Source organism: Cladophialophora carrionii, assembly GCF_000365165.1.
Source record: "Cladophialophora carrionii CBS 160.54 unplaced genomic scaffold supercont1.10, whole genome shotgun sequence".
In the NCBI taxonomy this organism is placed as follows: Eukaryota; Fungi; Ascomycota; class Eurotiomycetes; order Chaetothyriales; family Herpotrichiellaceae; genus Cladophialophora; species Cladophialophora carrionii.
This window is the reverse complement of record NW_008481817.1, coordinates 28,249-53,937: the sequence shown is the minus strand read 5'-3', so window position 1 is coordinate 53,937 and position 25,689 is coordinate 28,249. Positions and strand designations below refer to the sequence as shown.

Below are 25,689 nucleotides of genomic sequence, written 5' to 3'. Positions count from 1 at the left end.
GCGATTATCTTTTAGGTATTTGTGGTGCTGCAAGCTCCAGGAGTCTTAAGAACATATTCGCTCTGAATCGGACAGGCTCGTTAGACTAGCTGGCTGCGTTGAGGTCACGCCAGTAGGACTTGCTGCATGGAGAAAGATGGTTCCGCTCCAGAGAGCAAACGTGGCTTGTCTTGCAACCGCAAAAGGTGTGTCACTGTTGGCGAGGGCAGATTCCAAAACGTCAGATCAAGGTTGGGCTCGGCAACTCGCGTTCTGAATTAATACGAGGTACACAGCACGGAGTAGTCACATTTAATTTAATGGCGTGGTCATCACTGTGCTCGAATTAACAGGTGTTACAAGACTCATGGAAACGACAAGGCAACATGGATAGGTCAAGTTATCGCAATGGTATTGTGATATTTCAATGCTTTGCAGCATGAAGCCTTCAAAGGCTCTATCTCATCGCTCTTTCAGAACCAATATCGTTCGAAGTATCCTTGAGCCAATGCGCCCATCAACGCCCTACAGAATTGTACATGTCGCTTGCAGATAAGTGTCTTTCGTAATGATCATAAGCAATCTAGCTCAAGCCGCACCAGCTGTGGGCGTATTCTGGATCACCTTCGTAGGTTGCCAGCCAGCGCGGATGATCCTCTCTCCAGAAGAGTCACGGCTGACCTCGCCTTTGGCCTCCAGCTGCGATCTTCTCCAGATGTCCACTTCACCTCCTCCGCGAATGACACCTACTCTCATAGTAGAGAGCAAATTGTGGGCGGCATTGCTATGCATGTAAACACCACCATTGAACATGGCAGTAGCGTCCTTGCCAATGCCAGAACCGATCATAGCCTTACCGCCAGGATGATCCTTGATGAAGTCCGTCACATCATGGACTATGCCAGCAATAGCGACAAGACCTCGTCCATTCTTGGTTTGGTCCACGTAATCATCCCATTCCATGACAGGGAGTTGCTCAAGTGGGACACCCCAGTCGAGCTTGGAACGCTTCTGGTCGAGCTTCTTCTGCTGTTGCTGTAGACGGCCCTTTTCGATTTCGTTGCTGCGGAATTGCTTGAGATCGTACGCGAGGCCGAGTTGCTTGCAGGTCCAGATGAACCACTTGGTGGGATCATATTGATGCCATTCGATGGCATTCCGGTAATCGGACGGGAATTCGTGGTGGAAGTTGTGGTATCCCTCGCCAAGGGTGACAAGGGCTGTGATGACATGGTCACGGGGTGAGTTTCGGTCGTCGAATGGCTGGTCTCCGAGCCAGTGGGCGAGAGAGTTGACGCAGAAGGTGGCTTGTTGAACGAAGAATATTCGGAGAATACCAGCGTAGATGAAGCCACCGAGGTAGTCGCCCCAGCAAAGTCCAGCGACGAGGGTTGGGAAGACCAGACCCATGAACATGACAACTTTGAGGTAGTTCTTGTGTTGCCAGATGACGACGGGGTCTTCATTGAGGTCCGAGATATCGGTTCTTCCAATTCTCTTGGGATTTTGCTTCATGATCATCCAGCCGAGATGGGAATAGAGCAGCCCCTTGCGGACAGAATATGGGTCCTTCTCGGTATCGGTGTATCTGTGATGTGCTCGGTGGTCTCGTGCCCACCATCTGATAGAACCTTCAACGGCACCGCCACCGACAGCAGCGAGGAATACCCTCAGCGGTAGAGTGGCAGAGTATGAGGTGTGGGCCCATAACCTGTGGTACCCTGCTGTGATCCCCAAACCAGTTGCAAAGTAATACAACACCGAGAAGAGAGCGGTCTTCCACTGCAGAGGTGTCCACCAAGCCTGAACGCAACCGTACACAGGAATGCCGACGATGAGGGTAACGTTGAGCCAGTTGACGTGCTTGTACCAGTTGGACTTGGTCATGGGAGTCTCTGTGATGTGTGGCTTCTTCGGGTCGTACTTTGTACTTCTGTTGGGTTCGGAGGGCTTCGCCATAGTAGGAGGTTGTGGCGACTGGAACTCGGGCTTGACAGCCAGGTCACCAGCCGTGGGTTGTGACGAAGGCATGATTGAAGCTTGAATGAGTTTCAACTAATGCCAGGTGGAAAGGGTGTATGGAGGATGAAGGAGCAAGGGAAGATCGAGAAGAGAGTGAGCCGCAGGGTAGTTATATTGGAAGGAGGAGCTTGGCCTGAATCGGCGTTGGTCTGTTTGAGACTTTTCTCAGATATGTTGAGAGGCAATTGTGGGGAAAGGCGGTGGAAAGGGTCAAAGGCAGTGGTGGTGAAGCCGACACTCAGACGATACGAGTGGATGGATCAGCTCATCGGGTACCGAGGCGGGATTGGTCGCGATAAGGCATAAAACATGAATTTGGGGCCGACGAAGGTCCGTCAGAGAACTAGAACTGCAAATCATATTGAGCGAACTTTCCCCTGCCTCATGAGATCTCGCTGGCGGACGCCGCAATAGGCAAAACCTGGAGTTGGGAAGCAGCGATGTAAAGTGAAAGGGTTTGATTTTGTTGGGGAAGGCAACGTCACTCATTCAAACGGCAAGGGTCCTCGGGCATTATTTGATTGGAGGATCGTCTTCTGTGCCTTGCGCTAGAATCAGGCTAGAAGCCCAGGCGCATGGATGAGTGTGTGAATGGTAGCAGGGCTCACTGGGTTTTTCCGTTTTGCAGGCTTCCATCACACAGCATGCCAACGCTTGGTAGATAATTATAGCAACGAGGGACAGGCAGCATTTGCGCACTTTCGCATGAGAGCGTCTGGCCTCGATGACTGATACAAATTGGAGGACCACTGCATACGATTTTGACAGCCTGCAGGAACAGCATATACCTCGCAGAGCCTCCCCACTTCAGCTCAACCAAACCTAAATAGGGTTCGGAGTCGTCAGATCTCGGGTCTTTCACTCCGAAGCAGAATGCCCAGAACTGGGCTCTCCGAAACGGTTGGGCTTCGCTCTTCGTATTGCTCAGCGTATTTCGTACAAAAGGGAGCCTTAAAAGCGGCCGCCTTTCCGTCTGTCCGTGAAATGCAGATCATTGGCTGCCTCCACGACGACACAGTATGTCGAAGACAGTCCTTATCATATGATATCTGCATACTTCTGCCTTTCGTGGCATGTGCTGCGATGCCTCGTGTGTATGATGCGGCACGAGCAACACCTATGGGAAAACTGTTGAGATATGTGAGCTCAGGCCACTTCCCCGGAGACACGTCGCCAGATTGATGCAGGCTGTGACTTGAATTATGGATTACCTTCCATCGTGCTTGATGATTGAGTCACCGACTACCAAGATTCGAGGTGACGCCTCAAATTTTCAGCGCAATGAAGATATCAAGGTGAGCTGGCCAAGCCTGATGATAGAATGATCAACCATCAAGCATCGAGATCACGCCCCGAATCTTCGGGGCAATGGAAATATCAAGATGAGTTGGGCGTGTCTGATGATATAGTGATCGTCCATAAAGAATCGGCACCGCGCCTCAAATCGTCAGAGTAATGAAAATATCAAGGTGAGTTGGCAACATGAACCTAATTACCACGTATCATGGTCACCCATGGTAAGGTCTGAGCTGTGACGCAAGTGGTGCATTGATTGCAATTTCGCAACAACGATCTTCTCTGCATTTGCATCGCACAGGGTAGAAAGAGTACACGCTCAGGGATTTCGCGCGATGAGCACGGAGGTATGGCTTGGGAGGGACATTGTCGGGTCAGGTCTGAGTGATGCCGGTTGATGTTTGGCATGTTGCCCTCACCCTCCCTCGTCTGTCAACGTCATCCTGTGCTGCATCACCAAGGAACAGCCCTTGGCCCAAGATCCATCCCATAACTCCCTTCCCTCCGAATCTCACTGCCCCGATCCTCGACCCTTTCTCTAACCTCCGCGCCCATATCACCACCACCCTTCTTCCACTTCGCATGCAATCTTCTCGCGGCAAATCGACCCACACCCCAGATTCCTGCGGCAACAATTCCCGCTCCTATTGACGGTGGAGCAACCACCCACGCCACTCCGCTGACTGCCCCTCCAATTGCAGTAGCTCCTATCGCCGCCACGATTGACCCTACAGCGATATACTTTGCCCAGCGGACAAGGCGCCAGAGGATGAACTGCCCGACGTAGCGCACCGTACGCAGCAGTGCTCGCGTGCGCAAACGGGCCGGCCTCTCGGCGTTGGTTGGTGAGATTAGGTAGTTGAAGTTTCGCCTTGCGGAGACGAGTGCCGAGTTTGACTGTTGGTTGAGGGCGGCGTCTTCGTGCTCGTTGACGTGAGTTGCTTGAGCGGAGGGTCTCCCCCTCGATGGTGCCATCTTGGACGTTGAATCTGTGGGTTGATGGGAGTCGTTCCTCGAGGCGTGTACATAACGTGCTAGGAAACAGCGAGAATAGCTTCAGTCCTGTCACCGTCTGGGTTACCTAGGTAGCAAAGCATCCATGACGTCATGGAAGGGGAGCGCAGAATTACCCCAGCGATCCACGAGGTCGCCAGGGAACCACCAAGCACCGTCAAGGTGTGAAACCACCTAAACATGGGGATCTCAACTCGTAGGTGCTATTCCGTCCGTCATGCCGAGTGAGTGCTTCCACGAATGCGAGAGCTGGTCAGAGCACCCGCGTCCCCATTGTTCGCGACGTGAGCATCTATGTGACGCAAATGCAAGTAGAAGTAGAACTGGCTGACGCAACCGAACGTGAGAATGCGGAAATGCGAAAAGGTAGCTTTGAGCGTTGATTAGACTCGACAGTGCTAAAATCTGGCCTCTACCCGTACTGGCAAGGCATAGGCGGTCAGCGGCCGTGATAACCACAAAACCTCCGATGATATCTGAGCTTCACGGTCGTTCAACCTTGTCCGGCTAGACCGTGACAAGGCTTGCATGACCTCGCATTTCTGCCACAGGTGCAACTGGCTCCCCCTTGCGCGCTTGTACCTTTTGACAAGCCAGTTCCTCGGCCAAATCACATCTCTCACCAAGAATCACGACGAAGGCGACTGAACAACCGGGGTCGCTCAGCGCGATCTTTCCCGAATCGAATCGAGGCGATGTATGCGTTAGTGAGCATAAGATGCGGCCATCGTCATGCTCGTGGTCGCGCTTGGAACATAGAGAGGCTATCGCTCATTCAAAGCCGGTTTCATGTGTTGATAAAAGCAGTGAAGGTGCCGTGGTTGACAGCAGGGCAGATAGCGGGACGAGGCTCTTCCGTATTCGTTGGTGAACGAAGCAACAGAGTATACGTCCGAAACGGATCAGCTGGGCATCGCTTTAGGTGCTTCTGCCGCTCGCAAGTTGGTGAAGTCCTGTGGCCGGCTGATACTTGTCCACAAAAGGGAAGTCCAGGACACGGTTCTTCAGAGGTGTCCTTTTCTTTATATTCATGTTCGCAACCAGCTGGCATGGATAGCAGCGGTGTTTGGACGGTGCCTTCGGATATGTAAAGGGGATGCCGTCAAATACTGTAGTTCCGTCATGAAGTATTGCTGCAGATTTCGTCGTAGTCTTTGTACTTCTCTGCTCCCTGCGTAATGATGTCGGTCCATTGCTCCATCGAGCAGCTCGCTCCAGGACCGTCCTGGCAACTAGGTATCGGCCGGGGCGCCGTGTTCGCAATGACTCTTATGTACTCACCCTCACGCCCGGGTCGACCATCACATGTCATTTTTTCCATGCCGACGTGTCCTAGGAACGGGATGAGATCGCTCATTCTCCAAGATCGGGCCCAATTGATGTGGTCCGTAGGAAATTCTTCCACGGCTGAAGAAGACGAGTTGAATATTCCCAATGCCGTGGCCACAAAGGGTGGTACTTCGCGGTGGGTGAAGCTGAGAAAGAAGCGCTGGGATGGTGGCCAACCGGAGCCTGTATCTGTTGCCGAGCCGCTGTTCGGTTCGTGGTTAAGTTGCTGAAAGAGCTCGCTCTGTGTTTTAAGCCAGGGGAAGCCCAGATACGGTGACAACGGGTTCAGGGGGCCGACCATGTGGGAATACTTGAGGTCCCCTGTGGATGTTAGGATCTGTCTATCTGTAACCAGAGATCAAAGAGTAGTAGGCCAGACTTACAAGCATATTCATAAGCAAAGAACTCCGCATCAGTGAACTGTAAAGTAGTCAGTATCCGCGTCGGTGTCAATAGGACAAATGGGGAGCGGGCATAAAGAGGGGACAGCAGGGTCATTGTCTCAGTGTGCAACAGGTAAAAGCTGTCAGACACCAAGTTTTGAGGCACAACTTACGACTGCGCAGATGGGACTTTGTTCGCCTCTGATGGCTGACTCGTAACCACAGAGACTCTGCAGGCCAACAACGTCGTTGTCACTCAAGTCAAAAGGGGTGAATCGTGCCAGCCGCCCAGACACGTGTGGCGCATAGTGGTGGACGAACGTAGCCATCTCTTTGGTACCCGGGTCCTTGCTGAAGGCCGAGCAACTCTTGTGAGGGATCAGGCTGTCAAAACTGCCGTTATGGTTGTGGAGGAATTGCACAACCTCGATGTTTTTGTGATTCGGAAACGCCTTTGCTAGAGCTACCGCAGTGTCAAATGTCCTGGGCTTCTTGTCGGCCAAGATCTTCTTCACAGTCGGTGCCAGTGTCGGATATCGTTTGACAAGATGACTCCCAACCTTTTTTGCATCCTCTGCACCTGACGGAGTGATGTCCTCTAGGTGGTCCTCTAAGATTGGCGAGACCCATGTCGACATGAATTCGAGAGGACCAGACCAGCCTTGGCGGTGCTTCTCTAGCTTCCAGAGGAATGGTTTGATGTATTCTTCATACTCGTCGTCGTTTGCGTAAATAGCAGCATGCCGAACAAGATATGATGCAGCCGTGACTGTACAGCCCGGCGGTGCTGCATGTTCCAGGCCGAATCCCACGGCATCGAAGTACGGGGAAATACCCGGAAGATGTAACAGGGGGTCAAACTTGTAGCCTTGGGTATGATCTAGCAGGATTGGCGATTGCGCCGGGTAGAAGGGCAGCGCTGCAACATATGAGGCCAGATATAGTAGACATGCCAGAAGCGCCATGGTGGGAGCGCGTCCCACGCAGCCGATACCCCTGAGCTTGTCACTGCTTCACCACGAATCAAAGCTGTCGACGAGGCCGTGTTGAGTAACCTAGCTATGGTATCCGAACAACAAAGACAACCTACCAGAACAGACGGGGAGGTAAAAGCTGTCAGAGCTCAACGCGATGACGTCGACGGAGACGCATCTTCACCAGCCACACACCAGCCACCCATCACCTTCAGTATCCCCGTGGTTTGTAGATCCAGGGAGCCACTCGCAATGGACTCCTTGGACGCAACCATTTAGTTACTGTGCGGTTGAGAAATGATATGCGATGGATACACTCCTGGCAAACTGACGCTCTGGAACTGTATGCCCTCATTCAAACACGAGACGTGCAACCCCTAGATCAAGACTACCTCCGGAAGCTGGCACCGATGATGGCAAGACATTTTCGATAGTTGACATTGTGACTCGCCTGCGCAACTTGAGACATATCAATCATCCCGGATACTCGCCTGTGAGAATGTCACCACCGCAGCTGGATATTTTGAGAGATCCAAACTACTTAGCTCATAGCCCCGCGTTTATGTTCATGAATTAGCTCGGCCATCGGGCGAGATCCGCTCAGCTCACGAGAACACGAAGCTGAGTACGCGTTCAGATAGGATGATTCGTGGGGAACAGAATGCTAAGTGTTCAAATGAGGGAGCAAGACCTGCTGCCAACATTCTCGACTGGGCCTTTGCTGGGCGCCATGACAATGGCGGCTGGACCACAGATACTACGGAAAGATTGGCGTTGGATATCAAATCGTATCGCTGCGAGAGCGCGGTTAGGGTCTCAAGACCATTATTTGCCACATCAGATATTGTACAGGCGTGCATATTTGACATTTGGAATTGAGCAAAGTGGATGGATTCTGATAGTAGTTGCGAGTGTACAAGTACGCGTACGCCTGCGAGGCCTGCGTAAGTGGGGGTTTTGGTAGGCAAGCTCGATCACGAAACGATACGCCGCGGGCTGCGATAGGCGTTAGCGGAGCCCAGTACGAGCGTCACCGGCTTCGGTAAAAGAAGGCTTCCGGGAACTTGGGGCCAGCTCCTCGGTATGATTCCACCACTCGCATGCACGAACGACCGCGCCCCCTTCCTCCCACGCAGGTGCTTCAATGGTGTGGTCATCGCGGGTCGTTGTTGCTGGTCGAGTCTCCTGCTGCTCGTGCCCCTGCATCAGATGAGATGTGAATATCTCTGACGCGGATGACTTTTGCCTGAACCTTCAATCACAGGGAGGGCGGATGCGCGTTTCGGTGTGCACATGTTGCCTCACAATTGAGCGCGCGCATCTTGTCCGGGCGTTGTGAGTGCTCCTACAGTGCTCTCAAACTCTTAATGTCTTGCCGCCGGGATTTGCCATCACGCTCGTATCCCCGAGGGTCTTGACTCTGCACCCTGCCTTGCATTCGATATCGGACGCCAATCGAACCGAGCCCCCCAGACGCCAAACCGTGTGGATCCACTCCACCATCCTGGCTTTCCGGGCACCTGCAACTTGAAGCAGGTCGCAGAGCGGTTGTCAACACCATTCATACCTGTGACAACTTCTCAAACACGAAACTGTTGCGACTCCTCAGTAGCACAGCCTCACTCGTCCTTCCAAATCCTCTGCTCTTCTGTCCCCTGCTCCTTCGGCGCCTGACCGAGGTGTCCTTACTACCACAGACATTCGCCCCCTCCGAAGTCAGCCATCGTTGAGTCGATCCTTCGCCTCCGGATGTAAGCATCGACGCCCGACCACTAACCCACCTAACTGGAGAGAATGAGATCAGAGTCGTGGCCTTGATATATTGAGTCTTCGAGTCGCTCCACTGATCCCTGTTCCACGCATGTAACCTTCTGTCCTATCTGAACGCAGCGAGCTGGCCGAATCCTACACGTGTGGATGAAAAGAGGCGGCTCCAACAAACACACACGAGCGGATAAGTGAGAGGAAGGACTTGACGGTAACGAAATGGAGTGCAACATGCGCCGTCTGCCAGGCTGTGGAAGATGGCTGGTAGCTACGGTCGCAATGCTGTCGTTGTTCGGTTCCAGAGCGGCGGCCCAGACGATCGCTCCGTCCAACAGCACACAGGATCTATTTCCCTCGTCGACCTCGCCGCGATTCATCATGAACGGCACAGAGTTTTCAAATATCCCAGTGGTGCGATTGGCTCCCTTGGGACAATATGCTGAGATGTCGCATGACAACTTTCTACGAGTCGAGGTGGAAGGACACCTGGTCAACGTCGACGCATCCAATGCCAACGATATCGCCGATATCGGTCAGTTTTCCTACATATCTTGCGACCCAGAAGATTATCCGGGCAATCTGGACGCAAGCCAGGTCTTTCGTATAGTGGTCAACTCGCCGCGGGCCAACATTGTGATCCTGTATAGCGAGACTAGCGATCATTGCATTGCAACCGGCCTCGACACCTTGCCAAACATCGGCGGCATCTTGACAACAACCGATACTATGTTAGCATCGAGTCTTGCGGCCTTGAGCTTGACGGAAGAGAGCACTGGAACAGCAACTATACTGCCAGACCTCAACTCTTACACCAATTCGTCTTCGCCTGGCTGGGGTGGCAATGGCGGTCTCGGTAATTCTCCGACGACTGCCGTTGCCATGATCATACTCTACTCCATTACTGGTATCATCACCGCTCTTTTCGTTGTCATCATCGTCACTGGAGCGGTAAGAGCGCACAGACATCCGGAAAGGTACGGACCCCGAAATATTGTGGGAAGAGGGAGGCAAAGTCGTGCAAGGGGTATTGCCCGTGCGATGCTTGAGACGCTTCCTATTGTTAAATTTGGCGACCATCAAGACCTTCCCCCGAAACCGGCAGAGGGATCGGACATTGAAATGAATGCCGGCTCCACCCACCCTCCTTCAACAGACAATACCGATTCGGCCAACAAGGCTGTGGCAGGTGAAGTGGTCACTTCGGAAACACAGAGTGACAGGGCCCAGGCAATGATAGCCACCGCCAATCCCGATGGAACGGACGCCGAAGGCCACCTAGGCTGCTCAATATGTACCGAGGACTTCAAGAAGGGAGAGGAGGTACGAGTGCTGCCTTGCAACCACAAATTCCACCCTGATTGTGTCGACCCTTGGCTGCTGAACGTCAGCGGCACCTGTCCACTCTGCCGTATCGATTTGAGACCATTAGGTCAAGAGACCGAAGGAGAGGAGCGGAGAGGCTCCACTGCCACCACAGACCATGACGGGCAACTTCCGCCGCCGCTGCCGGCCGGAGCAGCTGATTCCGGTGCTACACCTTACCGAGGTGGACGTAGGGAGACGATAGCCAATCTTCGACATCTGGCTCATGGCTCCCGTGCCGAACGCATCGCGGCGCTGAGGCAGATGAGAATAGAGAGACTTGGATCAAATTCCGATCAGCCCGCCAATGACGAGGAGCGATCAGGCCTGGCTAGGAGATTCCGAGAAAGATTTCGGATAAGGACAGAGAGACGAGGGGCCACTGCCGAGTGACTGCACTGACGACCTCTCGGCTAGCTTTCGGCAGCAATCAAAAGTTTTATGCTTTGTGGCCCGCACGGCATCAAGAAATGATGATTTCGATCTTTGGCGTTACTGTTATTGGGGACACGAAGCGCACCCGCTGGACCCATTTTCAGGTTCTTGTCGTTGGTGTGAGCGTTTTGGGCTAGGTTTTCATGCTTACAGTACGCACATTGCCGCGGGTTGGCATACTGTATATTGATGTACGCGACCATGACTGCCAGGGTATATGCACTGATGGAATGAGGACATGGAATATGTACATGGATGCCGGGAGCATTGCATATAGCGAGCGTATCCTAAATGGACAATCTGCTCGGAATACAGATGACCTTGGGTCTCGTCCCAAAGTACCCAACCTCATTTCCAAGGGGTCAGTCTCGGATTTAATATGTGCCACCGGGCTCCTGGCCTGACATCGGTGAGGCCGAGGGCACCCATAAGTAGGATGCTTCCGGTCTCCTAGAATACGAGGTACTCAATTTGAGGTTGCCAGCTTTTGTACCTCTGCTGCTCCAAGGTAGTAGTCCACGCGAGGATGAAAGTGTCAGGTTGCTCTCCTCTTTAAAGGCTGTCCACGATAAAAGCGCCGTGTAGACCAAGATCGCCACAGGTCACATCGTAGGTGCGAGCGACGACTCGAGCAAGAGGCCGGACACGAAAGGAGAAGACATAGTCTAGACAGGAGACTGTTCGACATCATTCCATTGGATTGCTCTCATTCAACGCGTTTCTGCTAATTGGCATCGAGCCTCGATTCATCTATCTCATCTCCGTCGCTCACCTTCTTCTCTCGATCGATCATACCCGCTGCTCATTCCTCTTGAAATCTCCTCTGTTATGTCCCTTGCCGCGGACCAGCCGCGCGAAGTCAGCGTGTCGCCTGAATCCCTCTTCCTCTCGCGCTCGCCCCGGTCGTCGTGTCCTTCTCCGCCTCCACCCCCGGCAGGGCTTGAGCCAGCAAGCCAGCCGCTCACCCCAGCGGCGATCCACCCGCCACTTGTCCGGCGGGGGTCGCGCTCCCGCTCGTCAGCTTCGTCGTATTCGACGTTTTCGAACGACTGTTCACTCTTCGACTTCGTCTTGAGCCCGCCCCCAATGGCGAGCCCAGACCCCGAACTTGACGGCCTCTTGCTGTGGCTCCCGCTGCCACTGGCGCTTCTGCTTCCGTTCCCACCGCGCTCGCCGCGTGGGTCCGAGCCGTAGGCAAGATCTAGGTTCTGCTGCTCCTTGTCCAGCATCTTCAACAGGCCTTGTAACCTGGTTTGTTGGGCAGCTATGAAGGAAGCCTTCTCGGCGGTAGATTGTCCAGGGATGTTATCAAAGTTGAACAGCGAAGGTGGGATGTTGATAGACGCTGCATCTGTTGCAGCAGAGCGCTGGGCTGAAGATGTCGCGAACGCCGCGCCTGCGAGGTGGGACAGTGTGTTGTAGACTGTCGAGGAGGATGTGCCTGGTTGAGTGGGCGTGTTCGTCCTTGCGCCAGGCATGGCGAAGCGGGAGAGTAGGTCTGTCGCGTAGGAGGCATAGCTTCCAGCACTGGCTCCTTGCTGTTGACCGGCTGCTGCTGGTCCTTGTTGTTGAGGGCTCTTCTGGCCCAGAATGCGGTCTCGTGCCCATTCGATTGCAATGTTCAAGTATCCCATGCCCATCTGTTGCAGCCTGTCGTGCGTTTCACCAATGAACTGATCAATCTGCGTCTCATGGTGTACAATGTATGGTTCCAGGTAGTCCAGGTATAAAATCTTGGCGCCCTGAGTCTGGGGGAGCACGAGGTAGAGCAGGAATATGAGTCGAAGCCATGAGTAGAAGGGAATCCAGCCGATTACGAACAGGGTCCAGGATTCGAAAAGGAGGGTTAGTGAGAGGATCGTGAAGTAGATGAGCCACGGATGGGTTTGGGCAGGGTCGTTCGTCCGTAGGGCTTTGTAGGAGATATATGCGGGGAGGAGGATTGTTGTGACGGAGCTGACTGTGTGAGATTTTGGCTGGAGGCGGTGTGCAAAGAGCTGTACTCACGCTATGAGGTCTGCTATGATTCCGAACATGATGAGTTGGCTGTGAAAAGTATGGAGTCCTCCTGGAAAGCGCTTTCAAGAGAAGGGCTGAGGCTAAGTACCTCCTAGTGTAACAGGCGAAGGGAATAGCAATCAAATAATCATATAGTACAGGTGTCTTCTTTTCTACGCTCGACTTGACAGTTCTCCAGTTGACAGCGGATGAGAACAAAGTCGGTGTGTGCCTGGAGCTGAGAAAGGCACAAGACCAGGCTGATTGTTACTCCGCACGGGTTTCCACATGCCAGCCTCGTCTAATCGATAAGATGAGGGGTTGGGCTAGGGTGAAGCATACAGCCCAGCAGGGCTTAGATGAACGATCCTCCGTAATTCTGTTTATCCAATCTCAACTTTGAGCCATGCCGTCAATGCTCGAATGTACAGCGTTCATGGTCGAACCGTGCTCGAACATATTGTTGCCTGCTCGGGGAACTGACTAGCGGCAATTTACTGATCAGAAGAGCAGTCCTTGGAGGAGTACACCCCGTTTCTGGCTCTTCTGGCTCTTCTGGCTCTTCTGCCTCGGTTCCCGACTTTTCTGAACAAAGCACAGCTCTGTTGTACAACCATAAGCAGCAAACAGTTTGAATGCAAACGATCCATTACATCAGCCTCTCAGAGAGTTCCCAGCCGTGGCTTGCTTTAGGTGTGACGAGACCCGAACCGGCTCGAGGTGGATTGAATATAAATTCCACTACCTCTTTTCCGGCCAAGTACCATTGAGCGCCGTCTGCTTCAGATAACACAACGGAATATTCAAAATGTGTATCGCCCTAATATCGACCGCTCACCCGTCGTACAGGCTGATTCTGATCGACAACCGTGACGAATACCTCAATCGTCCAACAGATATTGCCCGATGGTGGCCGAAGCCTCATTCCCACGTCCTTGGAGGCCGGGATATGCACCGCGACGTCCACGGTACCTGGCTTGGAGTCACAAGGACGGGCAAGATTGCCGTCTTGACCAACTATCGCGAGGACGTAACTCCAGCTCCAACAGCTGTCAGTCGCGGGGCCATCATCAAGAAGTTCCTGGCAGAGGATGTCGGCCCCGTCGAGGATTTTGTCAAGAATGTTGTCAACACAGGCATTGCAAAGGATGCCGGCGGGTTCAGCCTGGTCTGCGGACACATCGGCGAGAAGCTCGCCGTTATCTCCAACCGAGCCGAGGATCAGAGCCAAGTTCCCTGGATAGCTGGGGACGTGGTTCAGACTGTCGGCCTGAGCAACGCGACCTTTTCAGACCGGTCGTGGAAAAAGGTGGTCCTGGGAGAGGAGCTGATGCTGAACACCATTCGTCAAAACATTGAAAATGGGGAATCCGAAGACCAACTGATCCAAAGGTTCCTAGACTTGCTCAGTCACGAAACCCTGCCTAGGGAGGGTAAAGCTGACGACGCTGGTCTGGAGGCATATATTTCCGATCTCAGACATTCCATATACGTGCCTCCGCTGGGGAGGAAAGATATGACTGGTCTCAGAGACGATGAGATTGCTGCCGCAAGAAAGCATGAGAAGGTCGACATTATCGGCCACAACACACCCGTCCGAACTGGTTCCCCAGCTACCAACGGCTCAAATAGGGCCCAGCAGCTCGGCATCAGCGGACTTTACGGAACGCAGAAGCAGTCAATCGTGCTGGCTGATTACCAGGGAAATGTCCGCTTTTTCGAAAGAACACTGTTTGACGAGAAGTCGAATCCTGTCCCTGCGGGCAAAGGCGACGTTGATGTGAGGTTCCAGATCCAGAACCCAATAGAGTCTACGGACTAGCGTCAGCATGTAACATCATAAGCTGAGGCAAAGTCTCTGTGTAACAGTTCACAGGTACGAAGCTTTTCCTCTTCAGGCCAAACGATAACATTGGCATGGATAGGTAGAAGGTCGATGAAGCTTGCTTTCACCCGGTCCGTTGACCTTTCTCTCGGAAATGACATGGATGCATCCGCAATAGCGCCAATCCCTACTCATATCGAACCACTGCTTCTCTTAGTAGCGCTACCGTGGATTCAGCGGATCCCGGGTACTGACTTCTCGCAGACTTTCTGGCAAAGCTGAACACCTTTGACAAAAAGTTCTGTGACTAGATTGGTACCTGAATTGCGACGTGCTATCATTCAGCGTGGGAAAGTCGATTAAGCTGTGAACACGGCAAGAATATGTGGGAATGAACATGATGGAATCGCCTTGAGGAGGATGCATGGATCTTCTTCATTGCTGAACAGCCTTTGCGGCTCTCCACCGACTTGACAGTTTCCAAGGAGTGCCACGTACACTTTCGGAACGAGTGTTATACACTTTATTCTCTTCCAAAAGTGCAACCTTCATGGTACACAACCCCCATATGATTCAGAATATGTCCACGACAATGCCTAAGGACAGGACTTGAATATGACTGAGCATAAAGAACTGGTGCCGGATCCACTGGCCATCAGACTGAGACAGACAATCAACATCGTCCTCCTGTGAGATGTTATTGATACAAGGTGCGGCAGTGTTTGTGATGTGAACACAGCGCTCACTCACCACTTGTGCACTTATTTTGCATGCCACGACCGCACATTCGTCTCTGCGCTTCTCCTCGATTTCATCCCATCGTCCTTCGCAGCGTACAAACCACGAACCGTTCTTTTCTTTTCGTTTCCGTGCTCAGGTAAAGCGTTCACCCTTTCACCGCAGAAATGGCTTCTCCTGCACAGACCACCAGTTCCTCACCTTCAGACCTTCGCCTCGTTGACACCAGCCAGCTTTGCGAAAGCTGCGCCGCTCAGATTTCACCCGTGGGCCACGGCCACAACGCCTCGAGTCCGCATGCCCCCCAGAGCAACAGCAACAACAGCGGCAACAACGAGAGGAACAAGCCCTCGACATCTACATTCACCCCGACAGAGACTCCAGAAGCCTCCTCGAGCGTCAACACAACAGCACCGGCACCGGCTCCAGCACCCACAGCAACAACAGAGGACATCGTCCAACTGATCATGATATCCGAGCTGAGAAGCGCCGAAGAAAAGCTGGAGCAGGGACACGCCGACCTCGAGACCGCTAGGCGGGCGTTCGAACACGAACGCCGGGGCGTGTTGGCATCGATGCGGAACGCGCGGGAGTCCCTCCGCGTCGCCACGGACGGATACTGCTAGAACACGCACGACCTGTCCGTGGCGATGACGGTCTTCCGACGCGAGAAGCACGAGTTCGAGAACGCGAAGGCGGAACTTGAGCGGGAGAAGGCCGCGTTGGAGGAGGCGCGCGTGGCGCTCAACACGGAGCGCGAGGCATTCGAGGCCGAGGTGCAGGCGGCGCACACCAGAGGCGAGAGGAGAAAGAAGATTTGGAGACGAGTGACCGGGTGGTTGGGCCGTCGATGAGGGCGGGTGCAGGGGGAGGGGAGGAGTGCCCAGAGAGGGCGTGTGTTGGCTGGTTGGTCGCCGGCGCCAGCACGAGCACCAGAGGGGGCCGTTGCCTTGAGCACGGTTACTGAAGACATACAGTACATGAAACTGCCCTCTCTACCATGTTTACTTCTGCCCAGTGAGCCGTGGTGACAAGTGAGAGCGTGTCTGCCATGAAGAGCGCCATGCCATCTCGTGCCGTCACAAAAGGATCATGCCCCCAGCAGCAGACCGAAATCCATGTTATTCGCAGCGTACCTTTGCCCTTTGTCCATGCTGACTTCACATGTTGTCCAAGCATGTTGTTGCAGATGATGTGTCGCAGTAAGAACGGAAGAACTAAGTGCTATGTCCACTTGCCCGCGCATCCCCACCCCTATGCCAGCCAAGAACCACCACAGTATGTAACTAGCTGCACGGGAGACACCAGTGTGAAACTTGCAATGGGGAGCGGAAGAAGAGTCATCAGAACTTAGATCCAGCCCACCTCATTGGCACAAGTTTGCAGTTCCTACGCTCACAGGGTACTGTAGACGTGGGTGGGTAGATGGATGGGTGGAGGATGTTAGATCTTAGAATCTGACGGCAATGCCCACATCCAACATGACGAGAGAATGCAACGTTGATAGGCCGCCACACACCAATGAACACCCTCTCGACAAATGCGGAAATACACTGGTTCACCCGGGTTGTGGACTGTGTGCGACACCTGCAGATCAGAGGTGCGACGGACACGGGCTGGTACGATGGGCAGCGTGTCATCTGGCGTTCAAGCGATAAGCCTACATACCGACGAACCCGGCATAAGCAGGCGTGCGCTCACACACTACATTGACAGAATGAGATGAGGTCGGTCACAATCTGACTCGGATTCTGATGGGACGGGACTTGTGAGTTCTTTGCTCTTTCGCGACTCCCGAGACCGACAGGCAGAAAAAAGAAGACCGCTCGTATCGCTGGCAACTGGAGGCACACTCGTGGCCTTATCCCAAGGACACCGGACTCAAGCTCACTGTGCTGGAGTTTCCGACCGAGAAACAGCGTCAACATACTCGATCCAGGCCGCGGGGGGATGCGAGCCGCGAGTCGCGAGCTTCGTTCAGGCTTTTGTCTAAGGACGAGAACTCATCCGAGAATCTAACCGTCACAACGACCGAGTGGCATCTCTTCCACCAAGGAGACCTGTCTCTTCAATCTGTTGTCAATCCACATTTCACGTCAATCCTGAGCTTCCAGATCTCGACGCGAGAGACCCTCCTCCATTGCAAAGCCGGGGAGGATGCTTTCCCAGTGCTTGAAACTCCCCGCATCAACGACCGGCATCGACTCGGGTATAATGACACGACCGCCACAGGCTGCCTGGATCGAGAGGGCCAAAAGGCAGCGCGACACGATCGCAATATCACGGGCGGACGAGGCACATATCTCGATCCCGGACCCGTCAATCTTGAACGTACCATACAAGGAAGGTGCCAGGACAACTTCATGCCGGTTCGAAATGAGGCGGTTGAAGGGGTCGAGGCAGTTCTGGTCTGCCGCCCAGTTGGCAGTGGAAGGCTTTAAAACGTGGATCGTGGTTTATTCTGGTGATGGAGGCGTCGGGAGTGCTGTCACTGGCGATTGCATTGTCTCTGAAGACTGGACTGCGTGTCCGCGGTAACCATGTGCTGTCAAGGGACGCCGAGATCTGGTTCGCATGAGAAGGAAATTCAAGCATTGAATGTGCTTTCGGTCGATGATAGCGGGCCGTACTCAAGGCCGTCAACACAGAAGCAAGATGGAGGTGGTTGGCAAGCTCGGATTTGCCCTTAAAGCCCCAAACCTCCCAAGGAATCCTACCAACACACATGAAAATTATCACAATTTCACCTCTGAGCAGTTGAGCAGCCACCAGCAGCAGCTCGCAATTATTGCTCACCACAGTTCACAGACCGGCTCCTTCTCCTTACACTGGAAACTCTCTATAAAATCCTTCGAATTGGCCATGGTGCCCAGTATCCTCGCAAACTTCGGCGCGTGTGGATCCAGATAGATCCTCTGGATGGCCGTTTCCTTCCTGGTCTTCCCACACCACCAATTGGCATAGTTGACAAAGAAGAGCTGCTCCTGCGTGAAGAAATCAAGCCCGGGGAGATCTTGGTTGGGGTTCTCCGCCGCACGTTTTTGCCACGCTTTGAACGCGGCTGCGAGTCCACCAGCATCGGCGATGTTCTCGCCCAGGGTCAATCGACCATTGACATGTAGAGGCTTGCCATCCGGGCCCTCGACTGTAAAATTGGCGTACTGCTCGACGAAGCACTCGGCTCGTTTTTTGAAGTTCTCAACCGTCTTTTCCGTCCACCAGTCCGTGAAGTTGCCATTCTGATCGTAGTGGCGGCCCGTGGAGTCGAATGCGTGGGAGAGTTCGTGCCCAGAGACCGAGCCGAAAGCACCGTAGGATAGGTATTGAGGCACATTCACGTCGAAGACGGGAAACTGCATTATTCCTGCTGGAAAGACAATTTCATTGCCAGGGGGATTGTAGTACGCATTGACTGTGGGCACAGTCATGTCCCATTGCTCTCGGTCAACAGGCTTTCCGAGAGCAGCCCATTCCTCCTTGACTTCGTTTCGAACGAGAGACACAGCATTTTCGAAATACGTGGTTGAGTTGATCTCGACAGAGGAGTAATAATTCTTCAACTTCTCAGGGTCGAGGATGTTAGGGCTCTGCGAGGGCAAAAGTCAGCTCAGGTTCCCCGGCCCGTGAAGTGCTCGGCAGCGGTACCTTGTCAGGATATCCAATCTTCTGGACAATATTATGGACCTTCGAGATTGCTAGGTCGATAACCTCTTTCTCCATCCACTCAGTGACCTTGAGCTTTTCGATGAACTGATCCTTAATATCGGTAACGATCTGGTCACCGAATGCCTTGGCTTCGGCCGAGAAGGCCTTTTCCACGAAGAAGCGGCTCAGAATCCAGCCCAGCCCAGAGTCAACGTGACGAACACACTTCCTCCACCGTTCTGGCTTCGTGTCTGGGTCCTTGAAAGGGTCAGCTTTTGGGCCCGTGCGGAGATGCCAACGTACCTGTCCTGACAGCTCGTTTTGAAATCTCTCGATGGGCACGACCGCATCTGCCTCTATGAAACTGTAGTATGACTGGATGGTCTTCCATAGGAAATATGTGTGGAGCGTCTCTTCCGGAGTGTCAGACACCAGCCTGCTGAGGTCTTTCATGTATTGTGGCGCCATGACAATGATACGGTTTGGCTTGTAATCCGACGGCACAAGCTCGTGAAGAACTTTCGAGAGCTTCAGCTCTGGCGCAAGAGCCTCCGCATCCTTCAATGACATGGGGTTGTAGTATTTCTGTAGACGTCAGTCGTGGGGGCATAAGCGGGCCGTATCCAACTTACAGTCACGTCGTTGCGATCCTCTGCATCTGGAGTGGCAGCCGCGATGTTCTTCTCGAACTCAACCAGAGCATGAGTATCGACATGTCGCAGAGCTCCGTATGACTGCAGGGAAGAGAAGACCTCAGATGCGGTGGCTTCGTACTTCTTCAGGATCTTTTCGTCCTCATACAGCTCTTTCGCAGGCAAGCCGACACTCCATGGAGCCGAGACAGACACAACTACGGTGTCTGGATCCTTGTCGTCTGCACCAGTTCCGGCAGAGATCAAGGTGGATTGCCCAGTCTTAAGTGCGTATAACACTGTGGATGAGAGGTCGCCAGAGGAGAAATGCTTCGACGTCTCGTTGAGAATGTCGAGCAGGGGAGCAATACCGAGCTTTTTGATGGTCTCCTCGTTCAAACAAGCATCATAAGCTGCTTTGAGTTTATTGAAGTTGTCCTTGTCAGCAGAGCTGCTGGCACGATCCAGGCTCCGAGGCGAGAAGTAGGAATGCTGAGGGGCTGGTTAGCATCAATCCGTGACAGAGCGTCCCGCTGATGAACTTACTGCAGAGTCACCAGGATATGGAGCTTCGAGAATGTGGCGTAACAATGTCTGGGAGTTCTCGGACATGATGGTGCCGGTGAAGGCATCACCTTGGTCAGGACGAAGATCATGACGGTCCCGCCAGCCCCCGCAAACTAGCTCTTCGAAATCGGTACACGGGTCGATGTTCTTGTAGTCCGGGTGGAGGTTGTACAGCAGCTCCGAAGAAGCGTGGACGCAAGCAGGAGTCAGACAGATGTTGGCCTCATTAGAACGCAGTTCTTCGGTATAGCCTTCGAAACGTTAAGCCCCGTACTGACTCCTCTGATCTGGAAAGCGGCATACCTCGAAAAGGGTCGCGCTCATTCTTTGACCAGCTTTCTCTCCATCGAACAAATGATGGATGATCCCAGAACAACAGACAGGTTCCTCCCAATGCGGCAGTCACAAAGATGACGTAAAGATACCAAGGGACATGTTCTTCACGTCGACGCTCCTCACAGCAACGGCAGCAAGCGCCTGCCACAGGTCTGTTGTTTTCCTCATCGCGAAGCAGCGGCGTGGTTTCTTTTGGATGACGGCATCTCTCATAGGGCGGAGGGGACGCCATCATAAATCGTAACACAAACAACCGAAAATCCCGATTCTGCGAGTTGTTTGCTTAGAGATTTTGATGAAGACAGACAGAAGATCAAAGAAAGCACGTAATGACATGGACGCCTGTTGCTGTCCAACGCGCTTCCCACATTGAGCTTAGTGACTCCGATCATCACTGCAGGCACAGCTTTAAGCCTGCGCCAGCTATAGCTCTCGGCGCGGGGAAGCCTGGACGTCTAAGTTTAGGCGCATGCGATAGCTTGACGCCAGCACCACCGGGAGGCGCGGACTCCCACGGCAGCCAATGCTCTCACGTGCTCCTTCGTCAGGGTGCAGTAGTATTCAGGTACCAAGGTAGGTTTTGCTGATTGTTTTGTTTCCACCTCTCAAGCACCATACAGAATCATAGCGTCATCATTTTTCGATACTCAAACTCCAGGGCTAGATTTTGGCCGAATTTTCCCTGTGTCTCAAGGCACGCGGCAGATTATATCAGCCAGGCGGAGCACTCATGTCGCGGTGAACGAGCTCAATAGCTTCAGGCTCCGATGGCAGCCATAAAACATGATGTCAGTTGTGAGGCAGATGCCTCCTACTGTAGCTGCCTCCTGCCAATTGAATCTTATGGAGACCCTCGACGAAATGGCCTAGGTCCGTACGCGGGCACTCGGTTGGTCGGAGGGTCGGATGGTGGCATATCGGATGGTTGAGTCGAGCCCTTACACTCCTTTGAGCTGCCCGTGCCCCTTCGAGAAGAGAGACTTATATACCAAGGTATATTTCTGCTTCCGAGATGGTACTCACGACCAGAAGACAATCAGCCAAGGCCGTTGAGACAAGGTCCAGGCGAAAACCACCAAAACCAGACGTCGCACCTCGAGCAAAGCGCATCTCTGATCTTCCACATCCACAACGTGGTCCTCGCACAATCTACCGTATTCGCGGCTCATATGGCACCCTCCAACAGAGCAGCCTACTTGGTTGCCGCCAAGAAGCGGCCTTTAGAGGTCCAGTCCGCAGCGTACACACAACCGGGTCCGGGCCAGATCACCATCAAGACACGTGCTGTCGCTACAAATCCACTGGACTTCATCAAGCAAACTGTTGGCGACCTGCTGTATGACTGGGTGAAATACCCGATCATTCTGGGAAGTGATGTCGCGGGAGACGTTGTCGAAGTCGGGAAGGACGTCACAAAGTTCAAGGTCGGCGATCGCGTAGTAGGCCACTCCATCGGCATGGCCAAGAAGCATAACTCTCCCGCTTTGTGTGGATTTCAGGAGTATGTCAACCTGCTGGCGCACATGTCGTCCCGCATTCCCGACAGCCTATCCCATGAGAATGCAGCGGTGATTCCTCTGGGGCTGTCGACCGCGGCTTGCGCGCTATTCCAAAAGGATCAGCTAGCGCTGCAATTCCCTTCAACCCCTGCGGCAAAGTCAACTGGGAGGACAGTCCTCATCTGGGGAGGCTCGACAAGCGTGGGCGTCAATGCAATCCAGCTTGCCACTGCAGCCGGGTACGATGTTATCACGACATGTTCACCGCGCAATTTCGACTTGGTCAAGCGCCTTGGAGCGATTGCTGCGTTTGACTATCACACCTCGACCGTGGTCCAGGACGTCAAGGACGCCTTCCAAGGAAGAATCACTGCTGGGGCAATCTCGATAGGACAAGGCGCAGCAGGGGCGTGCATGAACATCCTTGGATCGTGCAAGGGCGACAGGGTTCTCTCGATGGCCACTTATCCGCTCGATCCCATGAACTTGCCCAAGCGGTTCGTCATGCCGATCATTGCATACACCTACCTCTCCGGTATAGCCTCTCTGTGGATCAAGGCGAAGCGTTACGGCGTTCGAAGTCAGTTCATATTCGGAGATACTCTCGTCGACAACGAGGTCGGGCCTATGATATACCAGCAGTTTCTTCCCAAGGCTCTAACAGATGGGTCATTTGTTGCTGCACCGGAACCCGAAATAGTTGGCCATGGTCTGGAAATGATCCAGCACGCTCTGGATGTGCACATGGGGGGAGTCAGCGCGAAGAAGCCCGTCGTGACATTATGACGACAACATCAGCGTACGAGCAAACAGGCATTCCCAAATATCACCTCGCCCGATATGTCCGTGTAAAATAATCCCTATTTCCAGGTATGAAATATCTTTTTTCGTTTGAGCCGTCACGGAGGCAAGGCAGAGGCAACGAGTCCCAGTGACACTACAATACAACATCCAATATCCTTCCAGCAAGTTATCAATTCTTTCTTCCTCTCCTGCTTCACGTGTGTCCAGCGGATGTCTGCGACAAGTGTACGTGTTTGGAGGGGAAAGGGCAAAGGGCCAAAAGTTCTACACAGCGTATGACACGGTAGCAATGAACATCCAGCGTACTTACCACATATTTCCTACAGTTCGTCCTTGTGGGCATACACTCCCGCTTCCTCCACGGTCCCTTTCACACACCCTCCATGACCTCCCTCTCCATCCGCCTCCCAAACACAACCCCGCGGACACGCCGCCTGCGCGCCCCCAAACTGCCACCTGAACAGCTCCTCCGTCTCATTCGCCCACACCTCACCCACAATCCGTGTCCTGTGCGCCGATAGCCTGCCCACGCTGCGGGAGAAAATCTCCGTCGATCGGATCACGATCTGAGGCCAGTTGTGCGACCGAAGCGTCGGGATCGACGTCGAGAATATATATTCCTTGAAGCCACCATAGAGGATGGCGGAGGAGCACTAAGTAGCGGCGTCAATTCAGAGTCAGAGTCAGTTCTTTGTGAGGGTTTGACTTACCATAGGGCACGCCTCCGCCGTGGTATATAGACTCAGATCGCCCAGAGCCTTGAGGGCCTCGGGGCCTGTGAGCTTGTATTTCCCCACGGGATCGGTGAGAATGGCGGTGCAATTGTTGATGGCTGCGACCTCGCCTGATATGCGTGGGGAGGAAGCCAAATGGTTAGCTACTTCATCGACTCGCTTTACAACTTTCTACCAGAAGAATCGAACAGATGAACCGCTGCTCATCTTCGACTTCGAACCCCAAGGTCACAACCACAACCGCGCGACGTGTCCGTCCCACCAGTGACCAGGGGTCCCATCATTGGACCCATTCCTCCAAAGCTAGACTATTTGATGGAATAAAGCATACACAAACTCACCATGCATTGTCGGGTTCCCCTCCCTCACGATCGCGTTGGCTCCAATGCAGACCTCGCTCCCGAGCTCCACTCCGAGTTCTACATCCGCGATACCGCCCCTACCCGTCGCGACGGCCGAATGGTTGACGATTACGCACCCGAACGCGGCGAACGGACAGGGCGACCCATCGTTGAGGTCGGATAGAGCTTCCACCGCGCGGCGCATCCAGTGTTCGCGGGTGGAGAGGGGGATGGGGTCCTGGGGTAAGGTGTAAGGTGTTTCAGGATCGGGCCAGTGAGAGAGATCATCCCGGTTGTTTAGATGGTGGTTTGGATCCTGGGAGTGCGCCTCGGCGTGGAAATAGGAGGAGAGGACGACGAGTAGTAGAAAAGTGAACGAGGCGCCCTTGATGGGCATTAAGGTGAGGAGCATTGCGATGTATCGATATAAATGTGTAAGTTAGTGAACAGTCGGTCTGAGATTATTGCTCCTGAAGCTGACCTTCCAGTACTCAAGTTTGGTGGGAAAAGTAGTTCATAATATGTAGATCGTACAATCATCAATCTGCTGCCATGATATGATACACATGAATGGACTTTAGCACGGCGCTCTTGTCCGACACATCTCAATATGCACGCATATCTCCCTCAGCCTTGCTTACCCGGGTGGCATCCTGTGCTCTTGCCACCCTTGCATTAGGACCACATCCATCATTGCATGACAAGGCCGTTCTCGCGACACCCTCAATCAATGTCCTCAGGACCCTCGATTGTTTCCACCTCTTCCAGAGTCTCCAGTGCAGCACGGTCCAGGGCAACTCGGAAGCCAACACCGCCAGAGGCCCTCAGCATGGCTGCATTCACATTCCACGTGGGCACCATATCCAACAGCTTCGGATGCACATTCGATGTAGAAGTTCCACTGCTCACCACTGGTGTGGACACACTCCTTTGCGTACTAGCCCTCTGCTTCTGCGCCTTCGCCTTTTCTCTCTCATGCTTGACCGCCACGTCCGGAGGCGGCATTCGTTTGGCGAAGACACTGGGCCACTCGATCTCCTTAAGACAGAGCCGCTGGATCTCGAGAGCGACGTAGCCCGGTGACACCAGGACTATCTTCTGCCGTGCCAACGGATGGTCACTGTATTGTTCGAGCATGCGGGCGAATCCATTGTCGAGACAGGCTGCGACGAAGATCGCATGGCAGTTGGGCGTGGACAAGAAGAGATGAAAGTTCTCTGCACCAAGACAAAACGGACGGGTTAGTGATTGTCGATTTCTTTCCATTGGGGGAAATGACGGCCTTACCTCTGATTTTGTCGTCGGCCCTCTCCTTTCCCCTGCCTGCGTCAAAGAAGTCAAACAAAGGCAGCTTCTCGGTGAATTGCACCGCAAATTCTGCCAGACCAAGACCTGCCGGGCCGCTATTTCGGAAGCTTGTCATTAGTCCTGGGCGACTTGAGAAGTTGCAGAACACGCGGGTAATGATCTTCGCCGTTACGGGGATCGTCCCGTTCTGGTTCAGAATAAATTTGGTCACTTCGTTGCGAACCCGCGTTGCGGCCATGGCACCTGGGCCGGAGCCGTCGAAATTGTTGGACGCGGACACTGTTCCCGAAGGACAGTCGTTGTGGGAGATGTCAGAAGCCCACTAGTTTTGGGGTGTCAGCGGCCCGTAGCATCCCTTCTTGCAACGGAACTTACATTGTATGCATCACCATCGACCAGTACGACGACAAACGGCTGAGCAGGTAGAGGAGCATGATTGTTGAGAGCTACTGTCGGAGTCGAGGGATGGTCGACACTCGTAGTACACTTGAGATACTCCAAGTCCAGCTGCGTATCGACCAATTTCTCCTCCAGGATTCGAGCATGCTTGGTCATAGCCTTTAGTGATGCAGTCTCGGTGTTGAGCCGGGCTTGGAGCTGTGAATTTGATGCAGTCTGGGTGTTCAACCGGGCTTGGAGCTGTGAATTTGATGCAGTCTGGGTGTTCAACCGGGCTTGGAGCTGTGAATTTGATGCAGTCT

At 53.5% G+C, this 25,689-nt stretch overlaps 11 protein-coding genes across 11 annotated transcripts in view; 4 read left to right on the top strand and 7 right to left on the bottom strand.

Annotated features, from left to right (window-relative positions):
- Positions 1–567: 567 nt before the first annotated feature.
- On the bottom strand, positions 568–2,010 carry G647_09495 (acyl-CoA desaturase; the record flags this gene model as incomplete). The annotated part of the gene is made up of 1 exon (XM_008725489.1): positions 568–2,010. One exon carries the CDS (start codon positions 2,008–2,010, stop codon positions 568–570), a length of 1,443 nt encoding a protein of 480 aa, XP_008723711.1.
- Positions 2,011–3,750: 1,740 nt separating this feature from the next.
- G647_09494 (uncharacterized protein) lies at positions 3,751–4,272 on the bottom strand (the record flags this gene model as incomplete). The annotated part of the gene is made up of 1 exon (XM_008725488.1): positions 3,751–4,272. The coding sequence occupies one exon, from the start codon at positions 4,270–4,272 to the stop codon at positions 3,751–3,753; it is 522 nt and encodes a 173-aa protein (XP_008723710.1).
- Positions 4,273–5,431: 1,159 nt separating this feature from the next.
- G647_09493 (uncharacterized protein) lies at positions 5,432–6,988 on the bottom strand (the record flags this gene model as incomplete). Its single annotated transcript, XM_008725487.1, has 3 exons — positions 5,432–5,961; positions 6,024–6,060; positions 6,197–6,988. 3 exons carry the CDS (start codon positions 6,986–6,988, stop codon positions 5,432–5,434), a joined length of 1,359 nt encoding a protein of 452 aa, XP_008723709.1.
- Positions 6,989–9,043: 2,055 nt separating this feature from the next.
- G647_09492 (uncharacterized protein) lies at positions 9,044–10,519 on the top strand (the record flags this gene model as incomplete). Its single annotated transcript, XM_008725486.1, has 1 exon — positions 9,044–10,519. The coding sequence occupies one exon, from the start codon at positions 9,044–9,046 to the stop codon at positions 10,517–10,519; it is 1,476 nt and encodes a 491-aa protein (XP_008723708.1).
- A 797-nt stretch (positions 10,520–11,316) lies between these two features.
- G647_09491 (uncharacterized protein) lies at positions 11,317–12,597 on the bottom strand (the record flags this gene model as incomplete). Its single annotated transcript, XM_008725485.1, has 2 exons — positions 11,317–12,517; positions 12,569–12,597. 2 exons carry the CDS (start codon positions 12,595–12,597, stop codon positions 11,317–11,319), a joined length of 1,230 nt encoding a protein of 409 aa, XP_008723707.1.
- Positions 12,598–13,367: 770 nt separating this feature from the next.
- G647_09490 (uncharacterized protein) lies at positions 13,368–14,381 on the top strand (the record flags this gene model as incomplete). The annotated part of the gene is made up of 1 exon (XM_008725484.1): positions 13,368–14,381. The coding sequence occupies one exon, from the start codon at positions 13,368–13,370 to the stop codon at positions 14,379–14,381; it is 1,014 nt and encodes a 337-aa protein (XP_008723706.1).
- A 908-nt stretch (positions 14,382–15,289) lies between these two features.
- Positions 15,290–15,748, top strand: G647_09489 (uncharacterized protein; the record flags this gene model as incomplete). The annotated part of the gene is made up of 1 exon (XM_008725483.1): positions 15,290–15,748. The coding sequence occupies one exon, from the start codon at positions 15,290–15,292 to the stop codon at positions 15,746–15,748; it is 459 nt and encodes a 152-aa protein (XP_008723705.1).
- A 2,166-nt stretch (positions 15,749–17,914) lies between these two features.
- On the bottom strand, positions 17,915–20,011 carry G647_09488 (uncharacterized protein; the record flags this gene model as incomplete). Its single annotated transcript, XM_008725482.1, has 5 exons — positions 17,915–18,709; positions 18,768–19,025; positions 19,071–19,352; positions 19,400–19,891; positions 19,946–20,011. The coding sequence occupies 5 exons, from the start codon at positions 20,009–20,011 to the stop codon at positions 17,915–17,917; spliced, it is 1,893 nt and encodes a 630-aa protein (XP_008723704.1).
- Positions 20,012–21,471: 1,460 nt separating this feature from the next.
- Positions 21,472–22,587, top strand: G647_09487 (uncharacterized protein; the record flags this gene model as incomplete). Its single annotated transcript, XM_008725481.1, has 1 exon — positions 21,472–22,587. The coding sequence occupies one exon, from the start codon at positions 21,472–21,474 to the stop codon at positions 22,585–22,587; it is 1,116 nt and encodes a 371-aa protein (XP_008723703.1).
- Positions 22,588–22,925: 338 nt separating this feature from the next.
- G647_09486 (uncharacterized protein) lies at positions 22,926–24,092 on the bottom strand (the record flags this gene model as incomplete). The annotated part of the gene is made up of 3 exons (XM_008725480.1): positions 22,926–23,258; positions 23,316–23,449; positions 23,681–24,092. The coding sequence occupies 3 exons, from the start codon at positions 24,090–24,092 to the stop codon at positions 22,926–22,928; spliced, it is 879 nt and encodes a 292-aa protein (XP_008723702.1).
- A 311-nt stretch (positions 24,093–24,403) lies between these two features.
- The window catches only part of G647_09485 (uncharacterized protein), a gene marked incomplete at both ends in the record, with an annotated part of 1,794 nt that continues 508 nt past the window's right edge, over positions 24,404–25,689 (bottom strand). The window contains 3 exons of the mRNA XM_008725479.1: positions 24,404–24,897; positions 24,968–25,310; positions 25,364–25,603. Coding sequence (XP_008723701.1) covers positions 24,404–24,897; positions 24,968–25,310; positions 25,364–25,603 — 1,077 coding nt within the window. The remainder of the gene's footprint in view (positions 24,898–24,967; positions 25,311–25,363; positions 25,604–25,689) is intronic.